General features: G+C 39.4%; 3 protein-coding genes across 10 annotated transcripts in view; 2 read left to right on the forward strand and 1 right to left on the reverse strand.

Annotated features, from left to right (window-relative positions):
• TOM1L1 (target of myb1 like 1 membrane trafficking protein) overlaps positions 1 to 17,380 on the forward strand; it is a 63,299-nt gene extending 45,919 nt beyond the window's left edge. For 2 of the 3 annotated variants that reach the window (XM_081970457.1, XM_081970456.1), the window contains exons 8-15: positions 1,165 to 1,298; positions 6,086 to 6,146; positions 9,025 to 9,139; positions 10,204 to 10,306; positions 10,865 to 10,925; positions 11,822 to 11,900; positions 13,127 to 13,208; positions 14,854 to 17,380. In XM_081970457.1, the coding sequence (XP_081826583.1) occupies positions 1,165 to 1,298; positions 6,086 to 6,146; positions 9,025 to 9,139; positions 10,204 to 10,306; positions 10,865 to 10,925; positions 11,822 to 11,900; positions 13,127 to 13,208; positions 14,854 to 14,914 (696 nt within the window). In that variant the 3' untranslated portion in view covers positions 14,915 to 17,380. The remainder of the gene's footprint in view (positions 1 to 1,164; positions 1,299 to 6,085; positions 6,147 to 9,024; positions 9,140 to 10,203; positions 10,307 to 10,864; positions 10,926 to 11,821; positions 11,901 to 13,126; positions 13,209 to 14,853) is intronic. The other variant, XR_014176772.1, reaches the window with a different exon arrangement.
• A 145-nt stretch (positions 17,381 to 17,525) lies between these two features.
• On the reverse strand, positions 17,526 to 22,963 carry COX11 (cytochrome c oxidase copper chaperone COX11). Its single transcript, XM_081970475.1, has 4 exons — positions 22,596 to 22,963; positions 19,413 to 19,568; positions 18,664 to 18,789; positions 17,526 to 18,146 (listed from the first exon to the last, which is right to left on the reverse strand). Exons 1-4 carry the CDS (start codon positions 22,869 to 22,871, stop codon positions 17,964 to 17,966), a joined length of 741 nt encoding a protein of 246 aa, XP_081826601.1. The 5' UTR covers positions 22,872 to 22,963; the 3' UTR covers positions 17,526 to 17,963.
• The window catches only part of STXBP4 (syntaxin binding protein 4), a 110,671-nt gene continuing 107,953 nt past the window's right edge, over positions 22,931 to 25,648 (forward strand). For 3 of the 6 annotated variants that reach the window (XR_014176771.1, XM_081970411.1, XM_081970415.1), the window contains exons 1-2: positions 23,055 to 23,155; positions 23,359 to 23,423. The gene's annotated coding sequence lies outside the window, so the exon portion shown is untranslated. The other 3 variants (XM_081970412.1, XM_081970413.1, XM_081970414.1) reach the window with 3 other exon arrangements.

A 25,648-nucleotide genomic window follows, 5' to 3' on the forward strand; every position in this document is an offset into this window, starting at 1 on the left:
GAAGGTCTCTTCTAAGAACTGATTCATACAAATGTTAAGTCAATTTTAAGAAGCATAAAGCCCAAATCTTAGTTTTCTAAACAAGCTACTGCTTACATCCATATCAATCTACATTTTCAGTTTATTATTAAGGCTCTCTCCCCTAAACATAACTTGGCTGTAATTGGAATTTGGATGTCACAATTAGACCCAGTTAATTTATGACTTAGCGTAATGATAAAACACATAGCAGTTGGAGTCTAAGCATAAAACAAACCGTAGTATAGCTTAGCATTAAGTATGAACCAAACCTGTGTCTATGTATTGGGGTCCCTCTCATGTCTTGGAGAGAAATTTATAAAATGGAACACAGTTTTTATTAAATGTATGTTTAAAAGTGCACAACATTTTCTGTGAATGCATGAATGAAACACGTTCTAAGTGCCTTCCATTCCTGCAGGTATCTCTCTTGCAAAATTCAAATATAAACCCTTCCTTAAGGAACCATAGTGGCACAGTGGTTAGAATGTAGCATTGCAGGCTAATTCTGCCCAGTACTAGGAATTTGATCCTGACCAGTCAAGGTTGACTCCATCCTTCTGAGGTCAGTAAAATGAGGACTCAGATTGTTGGGGGCAATAGGCTGACTCTGTAAACAGCTTAGAGTAGTCGTCCCCAATCTTTCTAGCTCCACAGACCAGCAGCAGCAAGGGGGAAAGAATGGTTTCAAATGCACATACTAGATCCCATGCATGTGCAAATAAAGCTTTACATACTTGCGCAGCCCGGTTGCCAATGGGTCTCAGCCCGGGAGTTGGGACTGTGGCTTAGAGAGTGTTGTAAAGCACTATGAAGCAGTATATAAGTGTTAAGTGTTATTGCTGTTACTTCCATGTTCTTTGATGCTGCATCCTTCATGGTGCTAACTAAAGCATTTGCTGTATGGTTACAGTCACTAAAAGGGAGACAGGACTGTGGCCATTTCTAAAAAGTTTTTTACTATGTTTTAAAATGTGACATGTTTTTACCATAAAACAAAAGATGGTGGGTGGGGAGGATTAATGAATTGATGACATGTTTTTTTTAAATGCCATGTGGACCTGTGCTTCTGATGTTTTCAATATTTTCAGCATCTCTTATTTTTGCTATTCAAGTGCAAATAGTATACCTTTTCTCCCTTGGTAGAAGCTCTACAAAACAAGCCGAGCAATGCAAGATAGAATTATGGAATTGCTAGCAACTGTGGAGAATGAAGACGTGATTACTGAACTCATACAAATGAATGAAAATCTAAATAACGTCTTACTGGGACATGAAAGGTATTATTACTTATTGTTATGTGTTGTGGTCCAGCAGGATCCGGTTGGAGTCGGATAGCGAGGGATCATTTGAGTCTGCCCTGGACGATGTGGAGGACCCTGTGCAGGGTTCAGATTCAGAGCAGGGACCAGAGGGGTTGGTTGGCCACCAGGAGGCGCCTGAGGCATGGAGCAGTGGGGAGGATCAAAGGCAGCTTGTCCCTGATGCTAGATTAAGAAGGGCTGAGAAACGGAAGCAGCAAGTACATAGACAGACTCACAGAAAATGATTAGCACAGGTGGTTGTGGATTGGCTCCACCCAAGAGAGTTTATAGGTGAGACATTGGGAGGGGATATTTGCAGGAAACAACCGTTTGATTTAGCAGTGAAGAAAGTCTATGTATTCTAGTCGTGTCTGCTCGTTGGGGACTATCTGGGTGTTTTTCTTGAACGTGAGTTGTCTGGGCCCTCAGCCAAAGGATTTGTTATCACAGCAAATTAAATAGTGGCAAACAGCCAAGCCTGTGTTCTGGTTTATTCACAGGCGTGGAGAGTGGGGTCAGGACAGTTATGTATGTAGTCTGTGCTAACAAATCGTTGAGCCTTTCTTTACAAACAGCCTATCTCCTATTTATTCCTTCCTCCTACCCAACAAAGGGCTGAAGGAATTCTGGATCTTAAGTTAGGAACAGTTAGTAGAAATAATAAATCTATAGGTTTTGTTCTTTGTATCGGACAAGTATGAAGCCTAATAAACGGAGTTTGAGTATAGAATAAACTTCATCCTCTTTTGAGAAACATATCACAAGGAAGAAACAAACATGGCTCTTTACCAAAAGTTCAAATATCTATAAATAGGTTAAACTATTATACTATTTTCTTTGCTGAATTGCTTGTAAAAATGACTATAAAATAGCATCATTTGTAACTATAACACGATGTTCCGAGGCTGTAAGATGAATCAGCTATCACACAGTTGGTACAAAAACTGTAAACTCATTTAATCAAGCCAAGGGTTGACCACTGATATAACTGTGAAGACCTAAACTCCCTTTGTTCCACTGTTATGAAAGACTGGAATAAGATATTAAGTACTACTGTGTTATCATATTAAAAGTACTATATCAATAAAACTTGCTATACCTTTCCCCCTCCTATCAGAATACATGTAAATACTACTGGGTTGTGGAATGTCTTTTCAATGCAGGTGATCCTTGCTTACCAACCACTTGTTCAGTTGCCCTTTAAAGTTATGGTAGCACTGAAAAAGGAGACCCCTGCTTGGCCCTCAAAATTGCAGCCATCACAGTATCCTCATAGTGACATGATCCCAATTTGGGCATTTGCAACCTGTGCGCATTTACTATGATTGCAGCATCCCATGATCATGTTATCAGCATTTGCAAACTTTACAGCCAGCTTTCGACTAGCAGAGTCATTGGGGAAGCTAGTAGGAAGTAAAACCACAGTGATTCACTTAACAATTGCAGTCAAAATTGACGTAGAGCAACACTTTACATTACATTTCACTTTATGACATTATCATTAACGGAACCACCAGTCCTAATTGCACTTGGTAAGTGAAGACTCACTGGAGAAGAGCCTAATGTTGGGAACGATTGAGGGCAAAAGAAGAAGGGGACGACAGAGAATGAGGTGGCTGGATGGAGTCACCGAAGCAGTAGGCATGAGCTTAAATGGACTCCAAGGGATGGTAGAGGACAGGAAGGCCTGGAGGAACGTTGTCTATGAGGTCGCAATGGGTCGGACATGACTTCGCAACTAACAACAACAAAGTGAAAACTGCCTGCATAAGAAAAAAAAAAGAGTTTAGAATCTCAACAGATTGAATTTACGTCTGAAGTTCAAACTGGAGCAATCCAGTGCATTTAAATATATGATAGCTTGAGATTTCCATCCAAGGCTGGTTGTAATATTCAACATTTGTTTAGCCTACAAAGATTTCTTTTTCAGTCAGATTTGGGAGTGGTTTGAGCTGATTGATTGCCTTTATGAAACTGATCTTTATTAAGATCAGTTACTCCGGGACATGAGTATTGGGAGGCTGAGCAGACACGAATTGCCTGACTCATCTGCAAATGCGATTTCCTTTGAAATGGAGTTCAAATTGAAGAACAAAAGTTTCTCGTTACATTTCAAAATAACAGTAAAAAGTGGTCTGCCCTAAGTGTAAATGCAACTCTTGATAATAAGAAGTTTTGTTACAAATACTAGGAAAGATAACAAATACAAGGTAAGCAAACATTTATAAAATTCAAACTGTGCATCTTTCTCTCACCAGGAGATTTTGGTTGGTTGGTTGGTCGGTTATTTTGACAGAAGAACCACCCAACATCTGTATGTGTTACTGTAGCAGGTACTTGCTTCTGCTAGGCTTCATGTAACCTATAGGCAGGGTAGTCATTTTATAGGGATTTCAGGACAGTATGTTACCACCAGAGGAAGGCACTGCATGACCAGTTTCCACCTATTTGGGACTCATTCCACATTGTCAACCAGATATGTTTTCAGTTACCTTGATCATCAGGAAGCAGGCACTATGTCAGTGATGGCGAACCTATGGCACGCATGCCACAGGTGGCACGCGGAGCCATTTGTCAGAGCACGCGAGGTGTTGCCCTGTAAGCTGGCCAGCACACGCATGCGCATGCTGGCCAGCTGAGTTCACCCTTTTTTAAAGCCATTTTTCTCCCTCCCCAGGCTCCAGAGGCTTTATAGGAGCCTGGGGAGGGCGAAAAGAGCCTCCCCCGCCCCCCGAGGCCCTCCGGAGGCTTCAGGGAAGCTCCGGAGGGCCTCGGAGGGGCGGGGGAGGCTCTTTTCTCCCTCCCCAGGTTCCTATAAAGCCTCTGGAGCCTGGGGAGGGAGAAAAAAGCATGTAAAAACGGGGGGGAGCGCGTTGTGCGTGCATGCACACTGGGGTCGCGCATTGCATTATGGGTGCGGCACGCCTGCACACGACCCCCCCTGCGCTCCTCCCACTTGTGGCACGCGAGCCAAAAAAGGTTCACCATCGCTGCACTATGTGATTGATTTGTCCTATTTGGGAACTTGTCAGTGCAACCTTCCTTTGTCTCTCAAGGCCTCGTGTTCTATTCCTATCCTTAAGCCTTCAATCACAAGCCCAAAAAATAGGTGAAATCAATGAGAATTATTGCAATTTTTGACAGGATTTAGGAATGGCTCAGAGCAGGAGGCATCTGGGAGGCTTCCTTCTGTCATTCTTGCCCTTAAGTTTGAAAACAAATTTTAAGAAGTTTAAAAGTTTTGTTGAATTCTGGCAGTTATTCTACTGGTTTTGGGTGCCAGGATGTCCGGGTGCTGGGCAAGGCAGTATTGCAAGCACAAGCAATTTCCCACCTTTGCTTTATAGGCTGTTTGTTACTATCTGGGAGTGACATTACTGTACTCTTCACTGTGACACTTGTGTCCCATTTTCCAGAAAGCCTCTTTCATGACTACTAAGTTTCCATACGTTCTGAATGTTTGGACTGCAGATTCTCAGGGTTCTAGTTTGTTATGCCTCCTTCCACATTAAGAGATATATAAGGCGGGTTTGAAACCCTAGTGCCGCATAATGGAGTGAGCTCCCGTTACTTCTCCCAGTTTCTGCTAACCTAGCAGTGCGAAAGCATGTAAAAAATGCAAGTAGAAAAATAGGAACCACCTTTGGTGGGAAGGTAACAGCGTTCCGTGCGCCTTCGGCGTTTAGTTATGCCAGCCACATGACTACAGAGCTGTCTTCAGACAGCAGTGGTTCTTCGGCTTTGAAACAGAGATGAGCACCGTCCCCTAGAGTCGGCAACAACTAGAACATATATGCGAGGGAAACCTTTACCTTTACCCAGGGATGTGCGGTCAGGGGAGGCAGGGGAGGCAGAGCCTCAGCGCTCTCATCATGAAAAAAGAAAAGGGAAAAGGCGCTGAGGAGCCTCGGGGAATGGGACTGCGCGAGCCGTGGTCCCCTTCATGTTGACTCAGGAAGACGGGGAATGGGACGACGTGTGCAGGACAGAGGGAGGTGCAGGAGGCTCCTCTAGCCTCAGCCACCCTCCTGCACACCTGGTCCCATTCCCCGCCTTCTGTCGGGTTCTGACGCCGGAGCTCATGGTTCCAGGGCGAATGCGCATGCGCGAGTGGCTCCCTTCCTTGCACTGAGCAATGGCAGGTTTATGGGGAGTTGCTTGGGAAAGCAGAAAGTGCAACTGACTTTTCCAACCGTTGGCTACTGTTTCCCTGCCAGCTCGCTCGCGAAAGGACCCTGGAAACCGAGTCGTGGCCGGCGCCTTGTTAAGAATTCCCTGCCTTCCTGATGACGTCACCAGCCTCACCAGCCATAAACCTCACCGCACGTCACTGCCTTTACCTAAGGCAGGTTCAGGAAGAATAAGTCTCCAGAACTTTCTTTAACCAAGAGTTCTTTGCGCTCAAAAAAAAAACAAAACACACAACCAGGAAGGTGGTACTCTGAAATGCTTGTTTTTCACTTTTGAGTCATCTGCTGCTTATAGGAGCACCTACCTGCTATTGCGCAATAGGAACAAAAGAGATTTATTTCAGTTCCAGTAATACCTCTACAGTTTTGTTTCCTTATAGCATCTGTGGTTTAATGGTGCTCATGATTTGAATATGCTAAGTCATCCCAGACTCTCAAATGTAAAAGGACAGATATTGCATTTGAATGTGAAGGCTGCTATTGGTCTCCATATTTGTGTGTTTTATGTTAATAAAACTCACTGTCATTGCATTGTTTGACATTGATTGTATTGATTACACTATTTTTATCTAGGTTTTCTAGAAACAGAGTACGCTTCTGGGAAAATCAGAGAATCCAGAATGAACGTGCAGCAGTAAGTAACTGATAAGTCATTTCTACCAGTCTAGAACATTTTGTGGTTAATCCTAAAATTCGGAATATTTTTCTCTTCCAAAACTAGGAATGCTCCCAGAATTAAGTTCACTGGGTTAAGCATGGGTTTTTTAAAGTTCTCATCTTCCTACCCTCACGATATTCTAATTAGAATAAAAAGCAATCAGGGAGGAGTGAGGATTTATACAATACAAATCCGCTCTAAGCATGATAGGAATGAAGAGCTTCGAGAAAGAGAAGAGGGAAAAAACATGTTGTGAACACAGGAAAGCAGCTATTATCATCTACCTTATCTAAATCTCACCTGGCAGAAGACAATTCTCTTTCATTCACTCATCTTCAGTGTGCAGTAATCTTCTGGCTGGCATGGAATCATATGTCATATTCAATATAATTTATGCTTATGAAATAACAGGTAACAAATGTAAAAACTGAGCAAGATTTCTAAGGCATTCTTAACTGGGCAGGAACCCTTGAAGGAAGTTAATTATTTCATCCTGGCTTTTAAGATCATATTGATACTTTAGTGGTCTTGGCCAATGAATGGATTGTCCTCAGCAGGAAGGAGACAAGAGAGATATATGCCTCCATTGATCTTCTAAATTTATCAGCAATTTGTGGCATCCACAAATATGAGGACAGGGTGAAATGGGGATTTTGTTTCTTGTGATTATGTCCAAAAAGCCTGTGGAAACCTCATGTTCAACATCAGGAATTTCATAGAGTCCATGCTTTTTCATACTTATTCGTTTTATTTTATTTTTGATGCTACCCAACTCCAGCTGGCTCTTGGTAGCTTACAGAATTTAAAAAGTTTTAAAAAATAGTACAAAAACAACAAATAAATAAGAATGTAATCAAAATCAATCCCCTCCCCAAATTACAAAAGAGTTACAAAGTGATAAAGCCACTTATCTGAAACAGGTCCGCTGACCCTACCCTGATGCCTGGAAAAATAGCCAGTTTTTCATATAAAATCACCTAGAAGTGATAAGTATTTTGGGTAGAGATGTAGCACTGTGCTTGATGAGACCAAATATGATTCCTGTCACCTGAACAAGATGAGTGTATGAAGATGATGAAACAATACCTGAAGGCTGTAACAGCTCAGAGAACCACGAATATGAATCCTACAAGATGGCTGTTATTTAACTGATCCTTAGTTCCAAGAGTTAGAAGCATAGCCTGTTGTGCTCACACACACACACACACACAACATGTGTAAGGAGTCTTTATTAAGGCTTCCAAACCTGAATTGATATTCCCCAGCAATTCCCTGTACCGGCCACAGTTCAACCCCAATGAGTCTCTCAGGTTACTCAAATGAAGTCAACACTAGTCCTCAAGGCAAAGGCGAGTCCAGTCCACTAGTCCTCAAGGCAAAGGCGAATCCAGTCCACTAGGCCAAAGCAAGTTCCCAAGGCAAAGGCAAGTTCCAAGACCAAAGCAAATCCACAAGCAAAGGCAAGGCAAGACAAGGCAAAGGAAACAGTTGGAGACAGTCTGAAGTTCAATGGAAAAACACACAACAAGACAACAAACAGGTTCCCAGCATCATCTCCATCTGTCTGCTGTTCTAAATAGCCAACGTCTGGTGCAGCCTGTCAAGAAGGGCAAGGCTGCCTCCTCATGAGTAATGTGACAGACCTTCGCTCTCCTGCCTTTTATCTGCCCTACCTATTCTTGGATCAGGTGCAGAAGGCAGTTCCTCTTCTTCATTGCTGATCGGCTGCAGCTGTATGCTTTCCCCACCTGAAGTCTCATGGATGTCCTTCTGCGGCTGTGCTTTAGCCAGATCAGTCTCAGATGCTTGGAGCCATTGACCAACTCTCCTCCTGTCGTACCAGGGACCTGATTCATCTTCCTCCAAGTTGTGACATCTGGGGAAGCATTGGGTGGAATCATCACACATGTCCTGAATAGGGTTGTATTCCACTCAAAGAAGAAAAAAAATCTCTTGGGGGTAATTTTGATGCAGCCTAGTTATTGGAGGCCTAAATGGCTAGTGTGGGGAAAATGATCCGGAAACAACTAGCAGTGTGGGGTCCTTGGTGCTCTCTGAGCTTGGTGTTTTCTTGGAGACATTTCATTACCCAAAGTGGATAACATCATCAGTGCTAGTGAAATCAATATTTTTTCAGGAACCATTGTCAGAATCCACATAATGTATTTTCAGGAAAGGCTTAACATTAACTATCTAAGATGAATTAGAGGTCCTTGTGTTAACCATCACAAAATCCAACATTACTTGAGAGTTGAATATCTGAAAGATTGCCTCAAGAAGAACTTCAACAGCTCGCCTGGGACTTTAAATCCTCCCATCTCATCATAAAGAAAAAAATATAGCAAACAGTTCTACTGTGAATGTGCAGTGTTCTCTTCTGAGAAGTATCTCTACTCCCAAGTTTTTTAAAAAAATCAGCACCAACCTAGGAGCTATTTCAGTTGCTATAAATTCATGAAAAGTAGGTGGAATTTGCTGCCCTGTTTTTAAATATTGTGTTGATTTGATCTACTCTTATTGAAATAAGACTCTTTATTTTAGAGTTGTTGTTACCTTAAATCAGGGGTGTCCAAACTTGGGAACTTTAAGACTTGTGGACTTCAACTCCCAGAATTCTGGGAGTTGAAGTCCACAAGTCTTAAAGTTCCCAAGTTTGGACACCCCTGCCTTAAATGCACTATGGCTTATGTCAGGTGGGATGTAAAGTGAATGAGTACAGTATGTAAATAATCACTGACTTCAAGCAGTCCTCACTGGCTACAAGATATGTTTCAATGAGAGATTATTTGCAATGTTTAATATGGGCTCAGAGGCAAAGTGGACATCATGTCTAACAACTTTGTTTAATTTTAAGGCCGGTGGCAACCAACCATCTGCTCCTTCCTGTGATTTGCTTGGCCTTGAGTCATGTCTTCCTGCTGCTGTGCCAAAGCCTATGAGAACTGACCTTCCCCAGTTTTCAGAGTTAAGTAAGTAAAATATATAAACTCCAATATTTTAGAAGCTATGTAAAAAAAAAAATTTCTTTGCAGATTTGTTTGAGAACTGTGCTAAATGTAAATGCATTTTTAAATATAATATAATTTTAAATGTGTTTCAAATAAAGATGGTGTCTTATCTTCCTATCAATATTTAGGGTTTTTTTGTTTTCCCAAATGCATTTTAGCTACCAGAGAAATTCTGCCGACATTCAGAGCAGTAGCGGTAGGTAGGCTAGTTAGCTGAATTTCTTTAGTGGTTGTCTATGGAGATTCTCAATTATCCAGGTCATGGTTGTCCCAAAGGTGCTTTTTTCCAGAAAGTACAATTGCCTCTTTAAAAAAGCACCTTTGGGACTTCTTTAGAGGTTGTTGGTTTGGAGGAGCTCTGCCCTCTTCCTGGCATGGCAACAAGAAGTTGCACACAAAAGTGGCAGAAAATTTGACTGTTACAATGCCTAGCTCTTGGCTCATGGGATGCATATCCCAGTCTAACATGTCAGGTATACAATTAGTCCCCGGCTTAACAACTGTTTGTTTAGTGACTATTTGGAGTTACAATGGCACTGAGAAAAGTGGCATACAGACCAATACAGCATGATCCCATGTGCATGTGATCAAAACTCAGACGCTTGGCAACTGACCCACATTTATGATGGTTACAGTGTACCAGGTCCATATGATCACCCTTTGTGACCTTCTGACAAGCAGAATCAATGGGGAAGCCAGATTCACTTAACACCGGTGTTACTAACTTAAGAACTGCAGTGAGTCACTTAACAACGGTGGCAAAGAAAGGTGTTAAAATGGTACAAAACTCAATTGACAACTGTCACGCTTAGCAGCAGAAATGTTGGGCTCATAAGTCGAGGAAATACCAATTATCTATTGTTAGTATCTCATATGCATTTAGTGTGCCTAGTGTGCCTAAGAAAAGGCTAAATACTAACCTCCTTAATAATGTTTTTACCAAATGTTGGCCAGATTTGTTTCCTGTATTTGAATACATGCAGGAACATTCTGACATTCACAATTACTAACTTGCCTCTCTTTAGATTATCCACCCCAAAGTGTGGTTGATCCAAATCCTCATTCTGCTGTGCCATCAATATACCCTCAACTAAACTCACTTGATATTGTGAATGCTTCACAGTCTTCGTAAGTAGCAACGTTTAAAGTCATGTAAACATTTAGACAACCTTTAACAGTTCATTAGGATCTCATCATTGGAAGTTTATCCAATAATTAGCTATGCTTCTAGCAGATTTGATTTTCATTAAACCTTCATTTTAAAAGCTAATTTATGTAAAGTCATATGGCTATTGCAAATGAAGCAACAGACTAAGAAGCATAGCATTGCCTAATAAAATAGCAATAGCACTTACTTATATATCGCTTCACAGTGCTTCATAGCCCTCTCTAAGATGTTTAGAGAGTCAGCATATTGTCCCCAACAATCTGGCTCCTCATTTTACCCACCTCAGAAGGATGGAAGGCTGAGTTAATCCTGAGCCTGGTGAGATTCAAACTGCCAAATTGCAGGCAGTCAGCAGAAGTAGCCTGTAGTACTGCACTCTAACCACTGCGCCATGGTGGCTCTTCTGAATAGCTGAATAGTTAATTGTCCTTTTTTGGGCACATAGGGAAAGCCATCATATTCCATTCTATTTAATGTATTTTGTTGGTGGATTCCAATGCACGATTTTTCTTTTAAAGATTCCCAACAGAAGCACAGTGGCCATCCCAGGTGATCCCAAATGACCCAATGTATATCAATGTGAGTATCAAACTGTGTCCTGGTTTCTTTGTTTATTAAATTTATTAAATGTATTTGCTGCCTATTTCACCTTGCGCTACTCTAGGCGGTTTACAATAAAAACGGAGAAATGAAAAGAAAGTGTAAATAAGACAGTGGGAAAGTAATGGAACAATTGAATAAAGAATGAAAAAGAAAGCAATGAGAATACAGTGATATGAGAACAACAGATGGCCACGTAGGGAAGCCGGGGGTTGTTGGTTGGTGTTTGGACTGTTTTTTTTTACTATCAGTCTAGTAGCCACCTCCTGCAGCTGTATTTGCTCTTTTGTGAACTATGATTTATAGGTTAGTAAGTTGTATCAACACACCCACTAAGCATGTACTGTGGAAGAGAAATTAACAGTTTTTTCAGATCGTTGCTAAGGATTCCTAATCCCTAGAGATCAGTTGTAGCCAAGAAATACAAAAAGGCGCAATAGGCTGAATTTATTTCCTCAGTGCTCGTTGTTTTGTAACCAGCATATACAACATGTATGCAAGTACAAATAAATTTTAAGAAATCAGGCTGGAGTTGAATGTTTTAAAAATGTATTCTTCAGGATGCAAAGTTTGAGGGGTCTGATTCTGTAAACCAAATGCAGAATGTTTTGAATTCTACTGGGTTAATTCCATAGGGTTAATGCAATCTAAACAATCCTGTGGATCTTTTATAAATGATTTATTCAATGCCATCTAATTTATAGAGAACAAAAAGCTGACTTAATGTATTGTTTACATTAATAGAATCCTTAATCGCTTTTATTATAACCTTAGGTAGTATAGACAAAAAAAGAATGAACCATCTTGTTATGCTAAACCATATTTTGCCAAAGCATCTTCCTGCATATCTGATTTAATTCCATTAATTTCCTTAGGTAAACACGTGTTTAAATCCAGAGCCCTTGCATGCAGTAAACCATCTAAGTAATGGTACAGGAAATGCACCACTGGGAGGTAAATGTTTTATTATTGCAATTAGAGTTTGCATTTGCATTATTATAATTACAAGACTATAGGTAATTGTATTTGAGCCCAAAATTACAATTGTAATTCGTAGTGGTCATTAAGCGGATCACCACATGACTGCACCTGATTTACGACTTTTTTTGCAGCAGTTGTTAAGCAGATACTACACTTGTTAACCAAACCTGTCTTACTCAATGAATGCTTTTTTGCCGGAAACTAAAATTAAATGGTGGTTTCCAGTAAAACTGCCCAAAATCACAATCGTGGGATACTGCAAACAGTCATAAATGCAAACTAATTGTCAAGCACCAAAAATACGATTGTGTGACTATGAGGGGTTGTCAGAACTCCAGAACTGGCTTGTAAATAGCTGTGGGAGGATTCTTTGTAATCTTGAATGGCTGCCAAGTGACCAATAGATTCACTTTGATTGATTTTCATGTGGAGGGCAAATGTATTGGAAAAGCAAGTTCACATCATTGCCAGAGGAATTGTGTTGTTTAAGTACATCCATCTGTCACTCCGTCTGTCTGTCCAATAGCCTGTCTTACACTCAGGAGCTCAAGATGCACCTAGCCCTCCCCAGTCCCACTTCCCCTGACAATAACAACTCTGAGAGTAGGTTAAGCAGAAAAAGAGAGCAATTGTACCAAAATCAACTAATCAGCTTCTGTGGATGAGAGTCAGAGGTGGGTTTCTGCCAGTTCGCCCCAAATCAGACAAATCAGGCCAGTTCGCCCCAAATCAGGTAATGGCGGTGGTGGAAGGCTCCGCTCACCCACCTGGATGCTTCTGCACATGTGCAGAAGCATCATGCGCAAGCGCGTGCACATGCAAATCAGTAGTAAAATAAATTGAAATCCACCACTGATGAGAGTGGACCTGTATCTCATAATTCCTAGTTCAACCTCTTCACCACTATACATATCATGTCAATGTGAAGATGGGGCAGGAAGGCAGTAGCAATAGCTCTGTATTCTTCTGATATTATTTAAAAAGTGAGTTCAAGTGTATACAGTCTGCTCACTCCTGAACTGTACCGCTGGGAGAAAATGCGGGCCAGATTGTATTTCCTTCACACTCCTTTCCTGATAGAATTTTTACCTTTTATCTTCGAATTAGAGTAGAATATGGGATTCAATATATTTTTTGGGTTTCTTAATACTTTTGATTAGCAGAACAAAACTTTTTTGTCTCTGGCTTTCTTTTTCCAGACATATCAAAAACCAACCCACATCCTCCTAATTATTATGAGCTAATGGAATTTGATCCTTTGGCCCCTTGTGACCCAACCAAGTAAGTGATTTTCAAAATGACTCAATTGTTGCTTGCTTATTTCTTGTTCTTAATAGTCCAGGCCAACACAGGCAGCTTTTCTTATACCAGCACAGCAAAAAAATATTGTATATATATATCTTAAGCCATCAGTGATAGCCACTAAAATTGAACAGGCGCATAGATTTCTTTAATGCTTCTTAGTTTCATGTTACTGAATTGATCTAATAGTACCCATCCACTAGAGTGCAGTATCTCTTTATGTGATACTGTATTTTTATCATAACAAACAATACTTATGTACATACACTATTCTCTTTGGGGCAAGCATCATTAATGCAAAGCATAGAACAGGCTAAGTGTTAACAGCCAGTAGCTTGAAGTGTGAGATGTTTATGCTGGCCTCCAAAATGGCACCTTTCTTCAAGATAGAACAGAGTAAACATGTAAAAGACTCAAACTGCAAAATGAGAAAACACTTCAGCCATATACAGCCGAGAAAAAAATGCAGAACTACGTACATCCATCCATCACCACATGGTGAGTGATGAAAGAATGTGAGACAGCAAAAGGAGAAAGGTAAGTTCACAAGAGTACTGAAGAATATTTAAGGCCATCTAAACTGGGGCTAGGCTGGGCTGTCAGGAAGTATAAATAAGAATCTGAACTCCCACATAGGTTGTTTAAAACAGCCTACAATCTACTCACTTCAAATTCCATAGCTCAGTATCACTTGTCCCAAAGAACCCGACCCTCACATTGTAATCAGGATGACTTCTCATCTTTCCTTTTTGGGTCCATAGAAAGTGACCTTTGGGGTTTCTTGTTCTCGTTTTTCTGTTCAATATTGTAATTTTTTTAGTTTCTCGACATTCTCAAATGTACACGTATATTTCTTGTTGAAAACTCATGACCTCAAAATGTTTGAGGAAATCTCACCATAGATGTACATCATATTTGATAGTTAAAACCTATTCACTAAGCCTGCTGATCTGCAGAAAGGAAAGGAAGTTGAGGAGAACACTAAACACAACACTATATAAAATTATTATGGATTGAGAGGCAAGTGCATTGCCATTGATAGAAACTGGGTAAATACATGTCATGTAATTAATTCTAGTGTGTTACCCCTAAAGAAAGGTGGGGAAAATTTTTTATCTTGACCTAGCACCCCCATTCTACATACTGCGGTCTCAGAGGTTTCCATAATTTGTCAAAGCTGCATTTCAGAGGGAAATGCCTCTGAAAATAGTCTATTCCACCTATTGTGAGCAAAGTAATAATTAAACAAGTAAGAGAAAGGATATGAACTTGCCTTCCTGATGAGCCTAATGGTTAGGAATTGTCAGGTATCATAGTAGTATTGTTTGTGAAATAGGTAAGATAAGTGTATCTGAATCACAAATTGAACATGAAACTATGAGCAGTTTGATGAGTATTTTAACTGTCACTTAGCTGAAATGTGGCAAGACTGGTACAAAGAAAATTGTTTGGCAGATATACTGCAAGTATCGTAATTTTTTTTATTTTGAGGACATGACCAGGAAGAATGTGAGGTTAATGGTACATCTGTCCTGAACACTTCTCCTATGTGCAAATGTTGCTTTAGTAATTAATTTTTAGATTATTCCTCATCACGAACTGTTTATTATCTGCTTTATTTCAGACATATTTATGAAGAAATTGATCCACACCTTTTCAAAACACAGGTTAACATCAAATGCTAGAAGCAGATGCCAATAGCAATATTTTATTTAACAAAATGGTAGATTTTGCTGCTTGCTTCAAAATGTGTCATGTAAAGACAAAATCTACTCAGTAGGCTGAGATTTGGGATAAAAATGTTTTATAAAACTGTTCAAAAGAAGACACTTCAAATCTGAGATGTGTATCCTAAACATCCTACCTAAGTACATTGGCATTGGATTCAACTAAAAATACAAGTTTCACTTCTGCAACCTTTGGACCAATATCTACAATTGATACAATGATTGTTTTTCTAACTTTCATTCTTATAGCAAGTATAACATTCAGAATCTTGCACCCAAAGTAGGTTACTTTTATAGAATTCTTTAATAATAAAAGGAAAATCTTTTCCTATGGGAAGAACTACACTGCATATTGCTGAATAATTGACTGGAATCTTATGGAACTGCTTCTGAACCTAATCAAAGAACTTGAGTGTTGGATCGATGACTTACACCTGTAGACACTCAAGTCCAAATCCAAATTGTTTGAATGCAAGGAGAGATCTAGCTATTCATTAAATCCTGAAATCAGATTTCCTGGCAGGCTGCTTGGTAGGAGACCTTATAGTTTGTCTTTAATGTTGGTCTTTGGTGAAAAACAATCACTAACTAGGTGGTTAGATTTCCTTGCAGTACATTTCCTATTGTTCTGATAGTTAGCCACTCTAAGACTTTTCTCAGTTATGGAATGCACTTTAAAAGCAAAAGAAAATATATACAAGCCACAGCAAAACAGAATAAATGAATCTGTAGCAATTGTAACATGCTGTAGTAGCAGGTCTTGTTCCACTTTGTCTTAATGCCATTTTATCTGTTTCCTAGATTATTTTCATTCTCTCTTAACAAAGAAGCTAAATATGTATGAAGCAATAGCTTTCATAAGTTATGGAGGGTTTGCATTGGGAACCGCTGCTACAAAGCACTGCCAGAGTGGGTCCAGCAAAGTATAAAACATGTATTGTGTGGTATTTGGAATGATTTTGATTATATTACTGCTGTTACTTTCTATTATTCCCAACAATTCAGGATATCTTGAATAACACTTGGTCATGAGATCAGATAAAAGTGTGATTGAAATAAGTGCCTTTTCTGGATACATTTCCAGATCTAGTGTTCAAACTTAATAAATTGGTACCCTTTAAATCTTCAGTAACATGTATAGCATTATTTGTTTTACAATAGCTGTTATTAACATACAATCCAAGTAAAGAATCTGGAATGGAAAACTGAATTAAATTGGAACACAAATGCTCCCAAATGTTTTTTATGGTTAGCTTGTTTTTTAAGTAGTGTTTTGTGATGCATCAGATCCACTCTACCAGATTTGCTTTGTATTGTTGAGGGATCTACCATAAACATTAGGGAGATACATAGGGAAGAGCAGGGGAAAATACAAAATTAACAAATGTTATTTTCTGGGCAAATGAGCTTTAGGTTGTTAAACCTATAAAGATTTTATACATGGGGAGGAAGATCTTCTGCCCCTCTTTTTTCCACACAGTGGAATTTGTGGTAATAAATCGCTTTACATTTGTAATGTAATGTATTTTAGATATTGTTTGACAGGGTTTTCAATATATACTGTAGTCTAACAATAATATTAATTTCTTCTTTTGGAAAAGCAGTTTGTCAACTTTGTCAAAGCAGGGATCTAGTCAGATTTACTGAGGTTAAAATCCCATCTTAATGGAATTGTTTTCTCAACCCACACACCCCCAAACACATATATATTTAGAAGAAAATCAGAGCAGCATCTTCCATACTGAAATATTGGGGTAACATATTTAACATAGTTACTGAACTTTAATCCATTTTCTGAGTTTGCAGAAAAGACACTGGATTTGTGCAATATTCTAAGCCACAGGAAAGGGTAGTCTAATCAAGCTTAGCATGCTATACAGATACAGCTACTCAAACCTTTATTTAACCTGGTTATGTATTACCAAGTTAATAATGAAAATAGAAAGAAAAGAAAGTATAATTGTATTACCCTGAAGAAGAACTCAAGAGGAAAGGTTTAAGTGAGGATACTATGGGATGCATAAAAACAGCATTTTAAAAAGTTGCTGTTATTAGTTATTCTTCATTTATTTTGGTTTGTGGCAGTGGTGGGTTGCAGGCGGTACGCCCTGGTATGGGCGTACCGGTGCCTGACGGGAGCACCAGGTACTGGTATGGTACGGTGCTCCGGAGGGCCGGCCTGCCCGTCCTCCTTACCTGCATTTTAGCTCTTTGGCGCTTACGCGCACGGCACATACAGTGCCTGCGCAATGTTCTGAGCAGCTAGAGCATCATGGAGACATCGCAAGAGGTCAGGACGCATGGGTGCACTGCGTGTGTTCATGTGGACACCGGGCCCCATTGCACCGTACCAGTTGCAACGGGATCTGGAACCCACCACTGGTTTGTGGGTAACTCATGAGAAATGTGATTGTAGCTTTTAACATGAAAAGCTGCTGCATGGAATAACTGAGTTTTAACACAGTACACTGAATGATATCTTCTGCATACTTATTTAAAACAGCTTACCAAACGTAACAGGTTTGTGCTGCTTCTGATTTAAGGTAGGCAAGTAAAGTCAAATCTAGTATTTATTACTTTACTGGTTACTTATTACTTTATTAGGCAGACATCAAATTTCCAAAAATAAACTATTTACTATTTTCCCCTTTGACACATTAATCTATTAAATAACATTTTAGATAACTGTGGGGAATAAAAGAAAACTTTACAAAATGAGTCATAAATTAGCAAATGGATACATCTTCCTGTACTTGAAGAGAGAGAAATGAACAAAATATGCCATTTTTGTATATCATTTCTTTGTATTCTTAATTTGATTTTAAAATGAAGATTAATCATATCTCCAAAGAAAAGAAACATCAGTGCATATTCAGGAAATAAAACATAATGCCTGAAATATTCAGAACCTTTTTCCTGGGCTATTTTAGTAGTTATTTTTATACAGTCAGTGATTATCAATAGAGTATTGAAGAGAAAACTGATGTAGAGTCTACATATTGTACTGTTAATTATAACCCGGAAGCGGTGGTTTATATCCAATTTTGGCTTCAAAAAAAGTGTAAGAAAGAGTAATAAAATTAACTTTCTCCATCTTTGGGTCGTCTACAAATTCAGGATCAATGAAGAAAAATACTGGCATGTCCACTTCCTCATGAGGATTGAGTCTTTGTTCTTCAAAACAAAAGCACTGAAAGGAAAAAAAAGAGTTTATTTTCCAAAATTGGATAGTCAGCTAATTGTTTTAATGTTTTGTCTTAACCTTTAATTCAATACATTTTTTAAAAAAATCTATTAAAAACAAATCCATTTCAAACTCACTTTGTCAAGTAATTATTTTATAAACATTTTAAAATCTGTCTAAATATAAAGCATTTAAAGAAATATTAACATTAAGAATTAAGGAATACTGGTGAACCTATTGGTTTTATTCATATTTCAGGGAAAACTGAGAATTTTCAACTATTGGAAATCTCATGTTTATTATGCTATAGAAAAATAAGATAGCAATCCTTAAAGAAAAAAAATGAAGTCATACAGAATTCAAGAGGACAAGAAGAAATATTGACTGCATACCATAAATCTAATTCTATGGCTTGCTGCAAATATGAATTATCAAAACAGACTCTAGTTTCAGTTATAATAAATATATAATAAATAAATATAATAAATATTTGAGGAACTACACCAAACTGAGCAGCACTTACCTGTATCTTATTGAAATATTGTCCGGCCTCAGGTGGTAGTACATTGTAGGTAGATATTCCGATTATTGGTCTATCAGTGGGATTTTTTGCTTTATAAAAGGCCAGTGCAGTTTCTCCTGGAACCACCTATTTTAAAAAGTTACAACTGTTATGTTTTTAACTTATTTCCATACTTTTATTTCTTACAAAATGGGTTTTCTAGCAAAGTCTGTGCACCAAGTTATATTAAAGCAGTTTTTCTCAAGAACTCTCCCAAACACATCTTTAAATCTGTTGAGGTTGAAAAAAATGGCATTGAAGACTGGATAATTTGAGGTGGACTATCTCTGTTGGCATTATATTTCAAAATATTTATAAAAAGCCATTTTAAGATTAAAGAAACTAACCAGAATTTGGTTAACTCTAATACCAATGACAGACCAAGACTAGATTTCCTGATTAAACTGCACTTGGGCACTTGGCAAACAGGCAGTAGTACTAGGATTTAACCTGGCTGCCATACATATTTGCTAGCAGAATAAACTTAATTCTAAAACTAATTTTGCTAATGGAAATTAGTAAATCAGAATGCATTGTTTGATTGTATCCCATTTACCTAATTGAAAAGGAGCCTATTAATTAAAAATTCTCAGTTGGCTACAATTACTACATTCTTGATTATTTTTATAAGAGCAGCATGTCATTTTATTGTAAAAAAAATGCTTATAAAAGTTCATGTAAAATTCACTTAGCAGATTTTAATTACTTACATAAACTTCAGTCTGCTGAGGCTTGAAGTTCCATTGAAGACTTGAATGTACATCTGAATTGAATGTGATTTTAATGATGCGGTCCTTTACAGGCTCCATGGTTTCAATCTGTTCTGAACTATGACCTTCTAAAGCTGATCCACCAAGCCCAGTAGCCTGAAAGGAAAATAAGATGAAGTGAAAAACAATCTGCTTGAAAACAAATTATTTTCATGGCAATAAGAACAGAGTAGAGGTGTTTTTTTTTCATTAGAGTTTGTTTACTTAAAATTAGCAACACTTACTAGAGCTGTGCAGTGCTTTAGATTCAAAGGCAAAAAGATGCCTCAATGTTTGCAAGGAAGCTCATGGAATATTTCTCTGCAGCTTCTTAAAGCAGCTGTGACTTTTCTCAGGATCATGCAGTTGTCTTCTGTAGTTGTAGCAAGATCCTGGGAAAATATGAGTTTGGTTCAAGTAGTTGGAGAGAGAAGCAATGTATGCACCCATTAATGCTTCAAAGCAAGTTTCTGAATCTGAAGTACTCCACAGCAATAAACTGAGCAGCAGTTGTGGGCCCCTCCCCCCCAAAAGTCACGGTTGATCAGAAGGTTTATCAGTGTCATATTCTTTAAGGAGACCAACTAAATACTAATGAGGACTTCACAAGACATTAAGTAGTTAGGGAAATTCATATGTGCACTGCATCTGTTGCTAGAAATAATATATAATTACTACAGTTCTCCCACCTTCATGAAACTATAAAATCCCCTTACAAGGCTCCCTGTCAGCAGATGAGCACTTTCATGTAATGGTGAAGCTGATTCAGTAAAACTAGGAAGAATGGGAACACAGACTTAAGTTTTTGCTGAACAGTTAAAAGTGGAAGGGATAAGTTATTTTAGACAAGAAATGCAAACATTAAAAAAAAGAACAAATCATCTCTATTGTTACCAAGGCAAGCATATGGGCATGGCTGGAAAATTTAGACAAATGGTGGTGGCACCAGATAATGAGAATCCCTTTGTTCCAGAAGTCATTAAAAAGTTGTCTATTAATTGAAGAATACTGAATTTTCATATAGAGATCTGGACGTGATGATGTAATCAGATTGGAACCAGAAGGAAAGACAATTAAAATCTTAGTTACAGTCAAATGTCCACTCAATCTGAATTTGCCATTTGAGTCCATTGACATCACTCTGGTCAAAAGTATAATAAAGGTAGCTCATATAAATTATATAAATTTATGTTTGGCCAGGATTATTTTGGGTACAATAGACATTAAATTGAGGTGAAATCTGGATGCAGTTTATTATTTGAAGACTACTAAATTGAAGTTGTTAAACTGAGATTTTACTATACTAAAAGAGTTATTCCCTGTACAAAAGCATGAACAATTATGAACATGAAAAGTGTGAATGAATAAATCAAGAGAAACTAAAATTGTCAAAACAGAAACAAAGTACTAAATTAGGAGGGATAGAAAGTGGCAAAAGCCAAGAACATTGGGGATAGTTAAAAGACAGTAAAAATGGAAAGTGTTGAGATAATTAGAGGTTTGGCCCAAGGTATGTTTGCTATCAAAAACATCAGTGGAATAGCTAAGCAATTAAGGAGAAATAGGGAATGAAAAGCACTAGGAAAATTGACAAGTGAGCTGAACACCTCAATGTATATTTATTATACTTCTAGAAACACACAATAATCTAGTTTACTAGATTAGCAGTTTACAGGTTATAGAAACAAAAATTAAAATATTCATGTAGAGGTTAAAACTAACCAAAACAATCGTATTCATCACAATAGTTATATCAGTTCCTACCAAATAAATATAAGAACATAAAAATGAGTCAAGGCAATAAAAGGGTAAAAAGAGATACAAAACAAATGCACAAATTACTGAAATCATGGCAGTTTTTCACACAATTATATTTTACTTAGGATTTTATTTAAAAAGTGACCATAGTTGGAGAGAGAGAAAAATAACATAGGAACACAGTATTTTAGAAAAGGCAGGGTAGCATGAGATAAAAAACACAAGACCGATAATGGAGAGTAGAAGAATATGTGGATGTTTACCTCTGATTTAGATTAGAATATTAACCATAGAGAGGCCTTAGAGTGGCAAGACCATGCAATTATTTCAAAGCTAATGGATGTATCAAAACAACCTATTTATTCATTTGAAAATCTTTAAAGTGACAAAACCACTATAAGAATTGAATTTAGAGAAAAGGGATAAATCACAACAGGGAAGAGAAAGATACCAAAATACATGTTGACTCAATGTTTATTTCATGCATTCAGCGTACCTACTGAAAGAGCGGGACTGCAAGAAGAGACCAATAAAGGTTTGTCTACTATACACCTGAGATTTGCAAATGCAACCACTTCGTTGGCTGGAAGTAAATAAAGTTTAAGGAGTTCATTACGAAAGCAAAATCAGAACCCCTCCAAATCCAGCCTTGCTAAGGTTCAGTGGCTAAGATGCTGAGCTTGTTGATCAGAAAGGTTGCCGGTTGGAAACCCTATTATAGGTCTTCTGTGTGAGCAGGGGGTTGGACTAGATGACCTCCAAGGTCCCTTCCAACTCTGTTACTGTTAAGGTTGCTACTCAATTTATGTCGACCATCATACTTCATGAACTCGGGAGTTGATGGAAAAGGCCTGAAGGTCATACATTTGTCGGTTGTGGTTAAGAGTGCAGTACTGCAGGCTACTTCAGCTAACTGCTAGCTGCAGTTCAAATCTCACCAGGCTAAAGGTTGACTCAGCCTTCCATCCTTCTGAGGTGGGTAAAATGAGGATCCAGATTGTTGGGGGCAATAGGCTGACTCTGTAAAACCGCTTAGAGAGGGATGTAAAGCACTTTGAAGTGGTATACAAGTCTAAGTGCTATTGCTATTCTTGTGCACAAACACAAATAGAAGCGCCTTAAGAGAGAAGCAATTGGGAATAATACATTTAAGACAAGATCGTGAAGAATAAAGACACTCCAATAACAAGGAAGATCAGAATAGTTTGAGCAATTAGCAATTGGCAATCTATACTGAAGATCGCCGCTTTATTTTCGTATCACGTTCCATGGACCACAAGAACTACCCCCGTCCTCGTCCCCTAAAACATAGTAACCCTACGGAGCATCGTCAGCTGCAAGTGGACTCCTACCTCCTCGCTCCCCCACCCACGGACCGCCCCATACCTGGCAGTAGAGGCGATAGAGCGGCACGGCTGCGTAGGATAAGCCCGCCATGCCCACGACCCCGGCCGCCAGATAGGTGAGCACCGTCCTGTTGCTTTGCTTCCATTGCTCCTCCTGCTGCCGGCGAAAAGCAGCGACAGCCTCCTCGACGCTCTTCTCCCGCTGGCCCCCGCGGAATTCCTGGCTGTTGCCACGGTGACAGAGCCTAACCGGCTTGCAGCCCCAACCTCTCACCGTTCGGGCCACCAGCACGCAGCCCTTTGCGCCCAAACGCATGCTTTTTCCTGTCACGTGACCACCCTTTTCTCTTTGGCTGCCTTTCGCAGGCGGGCGGGCGCGATTAGCAACTATCGCGAGAAGTAGCGAAGGTCGAGCCCGGCGGCGGCCCCGCTTTGATGCTGGCAAAACTTTCCAACGCTGGGGTAAGAACGTTCTGACTACGGCGGCCGTAGGGGGTAAGTTCGCGTTTTCGTTACCTGCCCGCCTCTTTGCTCCGCCTCCGAGTCAGGAGCGAGGCTAACTTCCCGCCAAGGTTGCCGGTGCTGGGTTTTTAAATTCAGGTCTGGGTTTTTTCAATCCAGATTTGGGTTTTTCAATCCTTGTTGGCCTTCTACGTGTTTTATTTAAATATTAATGTAGTCTTAAGTTTGAAATTAATTAAAATTAATGCAGTCTTAAGTAGGTATTACATAGGTAAAGATAATTTAGGTTAAAACGCATTTATGGTGTGGCTTGTCACCTGGGCTTTTTTTCCCCCCTGTAGGATCTGGGTTTATCTGAGCACGAAATCTGGTTTTAGAAATCCCCGCGGGTAGTCCTGATAAATAGGTAAAAATAATTTAGTTTAAAACTGATTTATTGTGGGGTTTTTTGTTATCTTTTTTTTAAATGTAGAATCTGGATTTATTTGAATGCAGACGCTTAGGATTTTTGTTTTATTGTTGAAAAAACCACTTGCAACCCCGCTTCCTGCAAATTTTAGATGCCCAGGGCTAGGCTTCAAAAAGGGGCAGGTGCACTGCAGATTTATTATCCAGACAAGCCCCTGGAAACCATAGGAAGGCGCTGGGCTTTTAAAAATGCAGTCTCTAAGGGTTAAACTGTTTTGCAAGTTTTCAAACTTCATTAGGAATCAAAGGAGCTAGTCCTTTAATATTCACACCAAAGGGCATGAGCAGGATGAGGGAACTGGACTCCTTTAGCCACCACAAAGCTTCTTGTGTGACCTGAGACTAGGCAAAAATTTTCATCTCAAGATTGCTTTGAGGATAAAAGCAGCAGGTGGAGTCGAACTGAAATGCTGCTTTGGGTTTCTGAAAGACGGTTTTTTAAAAAACAAAACTGCAAGGTTAATTGTTCTTTCCTGAGTAAGGACATACCGTATTTATTCGAGTATAACGCGCAAAATTTTCTACCAAAAAAAGAAATCAAAGTTTGGGTGCGCGTTATAAACGAGGGCTGGGGTGGGGTGGCAGTGGCGGCCGGTCCATTGAGGGCGCAGGCGAATTGTAAATTCGCACTGCGCCTTTTCCGGGCTGCAGCCGCTCACTGTACGCGAGGGCGAAGAAAAAAAAAACGTCCCCTCGTCGCGTACAGTGGGCGGCCCGAACTGGGGGTGAGAATTCTTATTATCCGCTGTATGGTCACCGCTTCATTTCCTCGCCTCGCTCACACGTTACGGCATCAGCAATAAAATGGACGGCATTTATTTATTTCGGTATTGTGTTTATACCAGTTTACGTTGTCAATAAATGATTTTTATCATGGCCGCACGTGTTCAACAACATTTTTTTGTCAATTACAATGCTTGGTGTGAAACAAAATTTTATACCGATTTTTAATCGAAAATTAGGGGTGCGCGTTATACACGTGTGCGCGTTATACTCGAATAAATACGGTAGTTCAAGTAGTCCTCGAGTTACGACCACAATTGAGCCCCAAATTTATCTTGCTAAGTGAAACATTTGTTAAATGAGTTTGCCCCATTTTACGACTTTTCTTGCCACGTTTGTTAAGTGAATCATTGCAGTTGTTAAGTTAGTAACACGGTTGTTAAGTGAATCTGGCTTCCCCACTGACTTTGCTTCTCAGAACAAAAGGGGATCATATGACCCTAGGACAGTGCAATTGTCATAAATACAAACTAGTTGCCAAGCATATGAATTTTGATTATGTCACCATGGGGATGCTGCAATGGGTCGTAAGTGTGAAAAATGGTCATCAATCACTTTTTTCAGTGCCATTGTAACTTTGAACGGTCACTAAATGAACTGCTGTAAGTCAAGGACTACCTGTATTAAATGGCACACAGCATTTCCTTTTATTTATTTATATTCCGCCTTTTTATTTTTATAAATAAGGCAGTGAACATGCCCAGTACTCATTCCTCCTCCTATTTTCTCCACAATAACCCATGAGATGGGTTGGGTTGAGAGAGTGATTAGCCCCAAGTCATCCAGCCAACTTTTCATGCCTAGGTTGGACTAGAACTCACAATCTCTTGGTTTCTAGTCTTGTGCCTTAGCCACTAGATCAAACTGGTTCTTCTATTGGTTGCTGTCTTTAATCTAGTTTGATAAGGACAATATTAGATTGAAACTAAGAAGTACAAACAATTGCACCCATCTGCCATCCGTTCAAGATACATTCTGCACATACACGTAAACGTTGATCTGGACTGCAATCATAGAAAAAGTGTGATAGCCAAAGGCGGTATTCAGCAGGTTCTGACCAGTTCTAGGGAACCGATAGTGGAAATTTTGAGTAGTTTGGAGAACCGGTAAATACCACCTCTGACTGACCCCGCCCCCATCTATTCTCTGCCTCCCGAGTCCCAGTTGATCGGGAGGAAATGGGGATTTTGCAGTAACCTTCCCCTGCCACGCCCACAGAACCAGAAGTACAAAATTTTGAATCCCACCACTGGTGGTAGCTAATAAAAAGAGGAGGTCCGCATACTAGCTAGCCAGTTTGCTGGCTTCCCCAGGAAAGAAATGGATGTGTGAATGACTCAGTTATTGGAGAGTGGTTGTGATTGGAATTGGTACCCCTCT

Source organism: Natrix helvetica (assembly GCF_964273705.1).
Source record: "Natrix helvetica genome assembly, chromosome: 1".
Lineage (NCBI taxonomy): Eukaryota > Metazoa > Chordata > Lepidosauria > Squamata > Natricidae > Natrix > Natrix helvetica.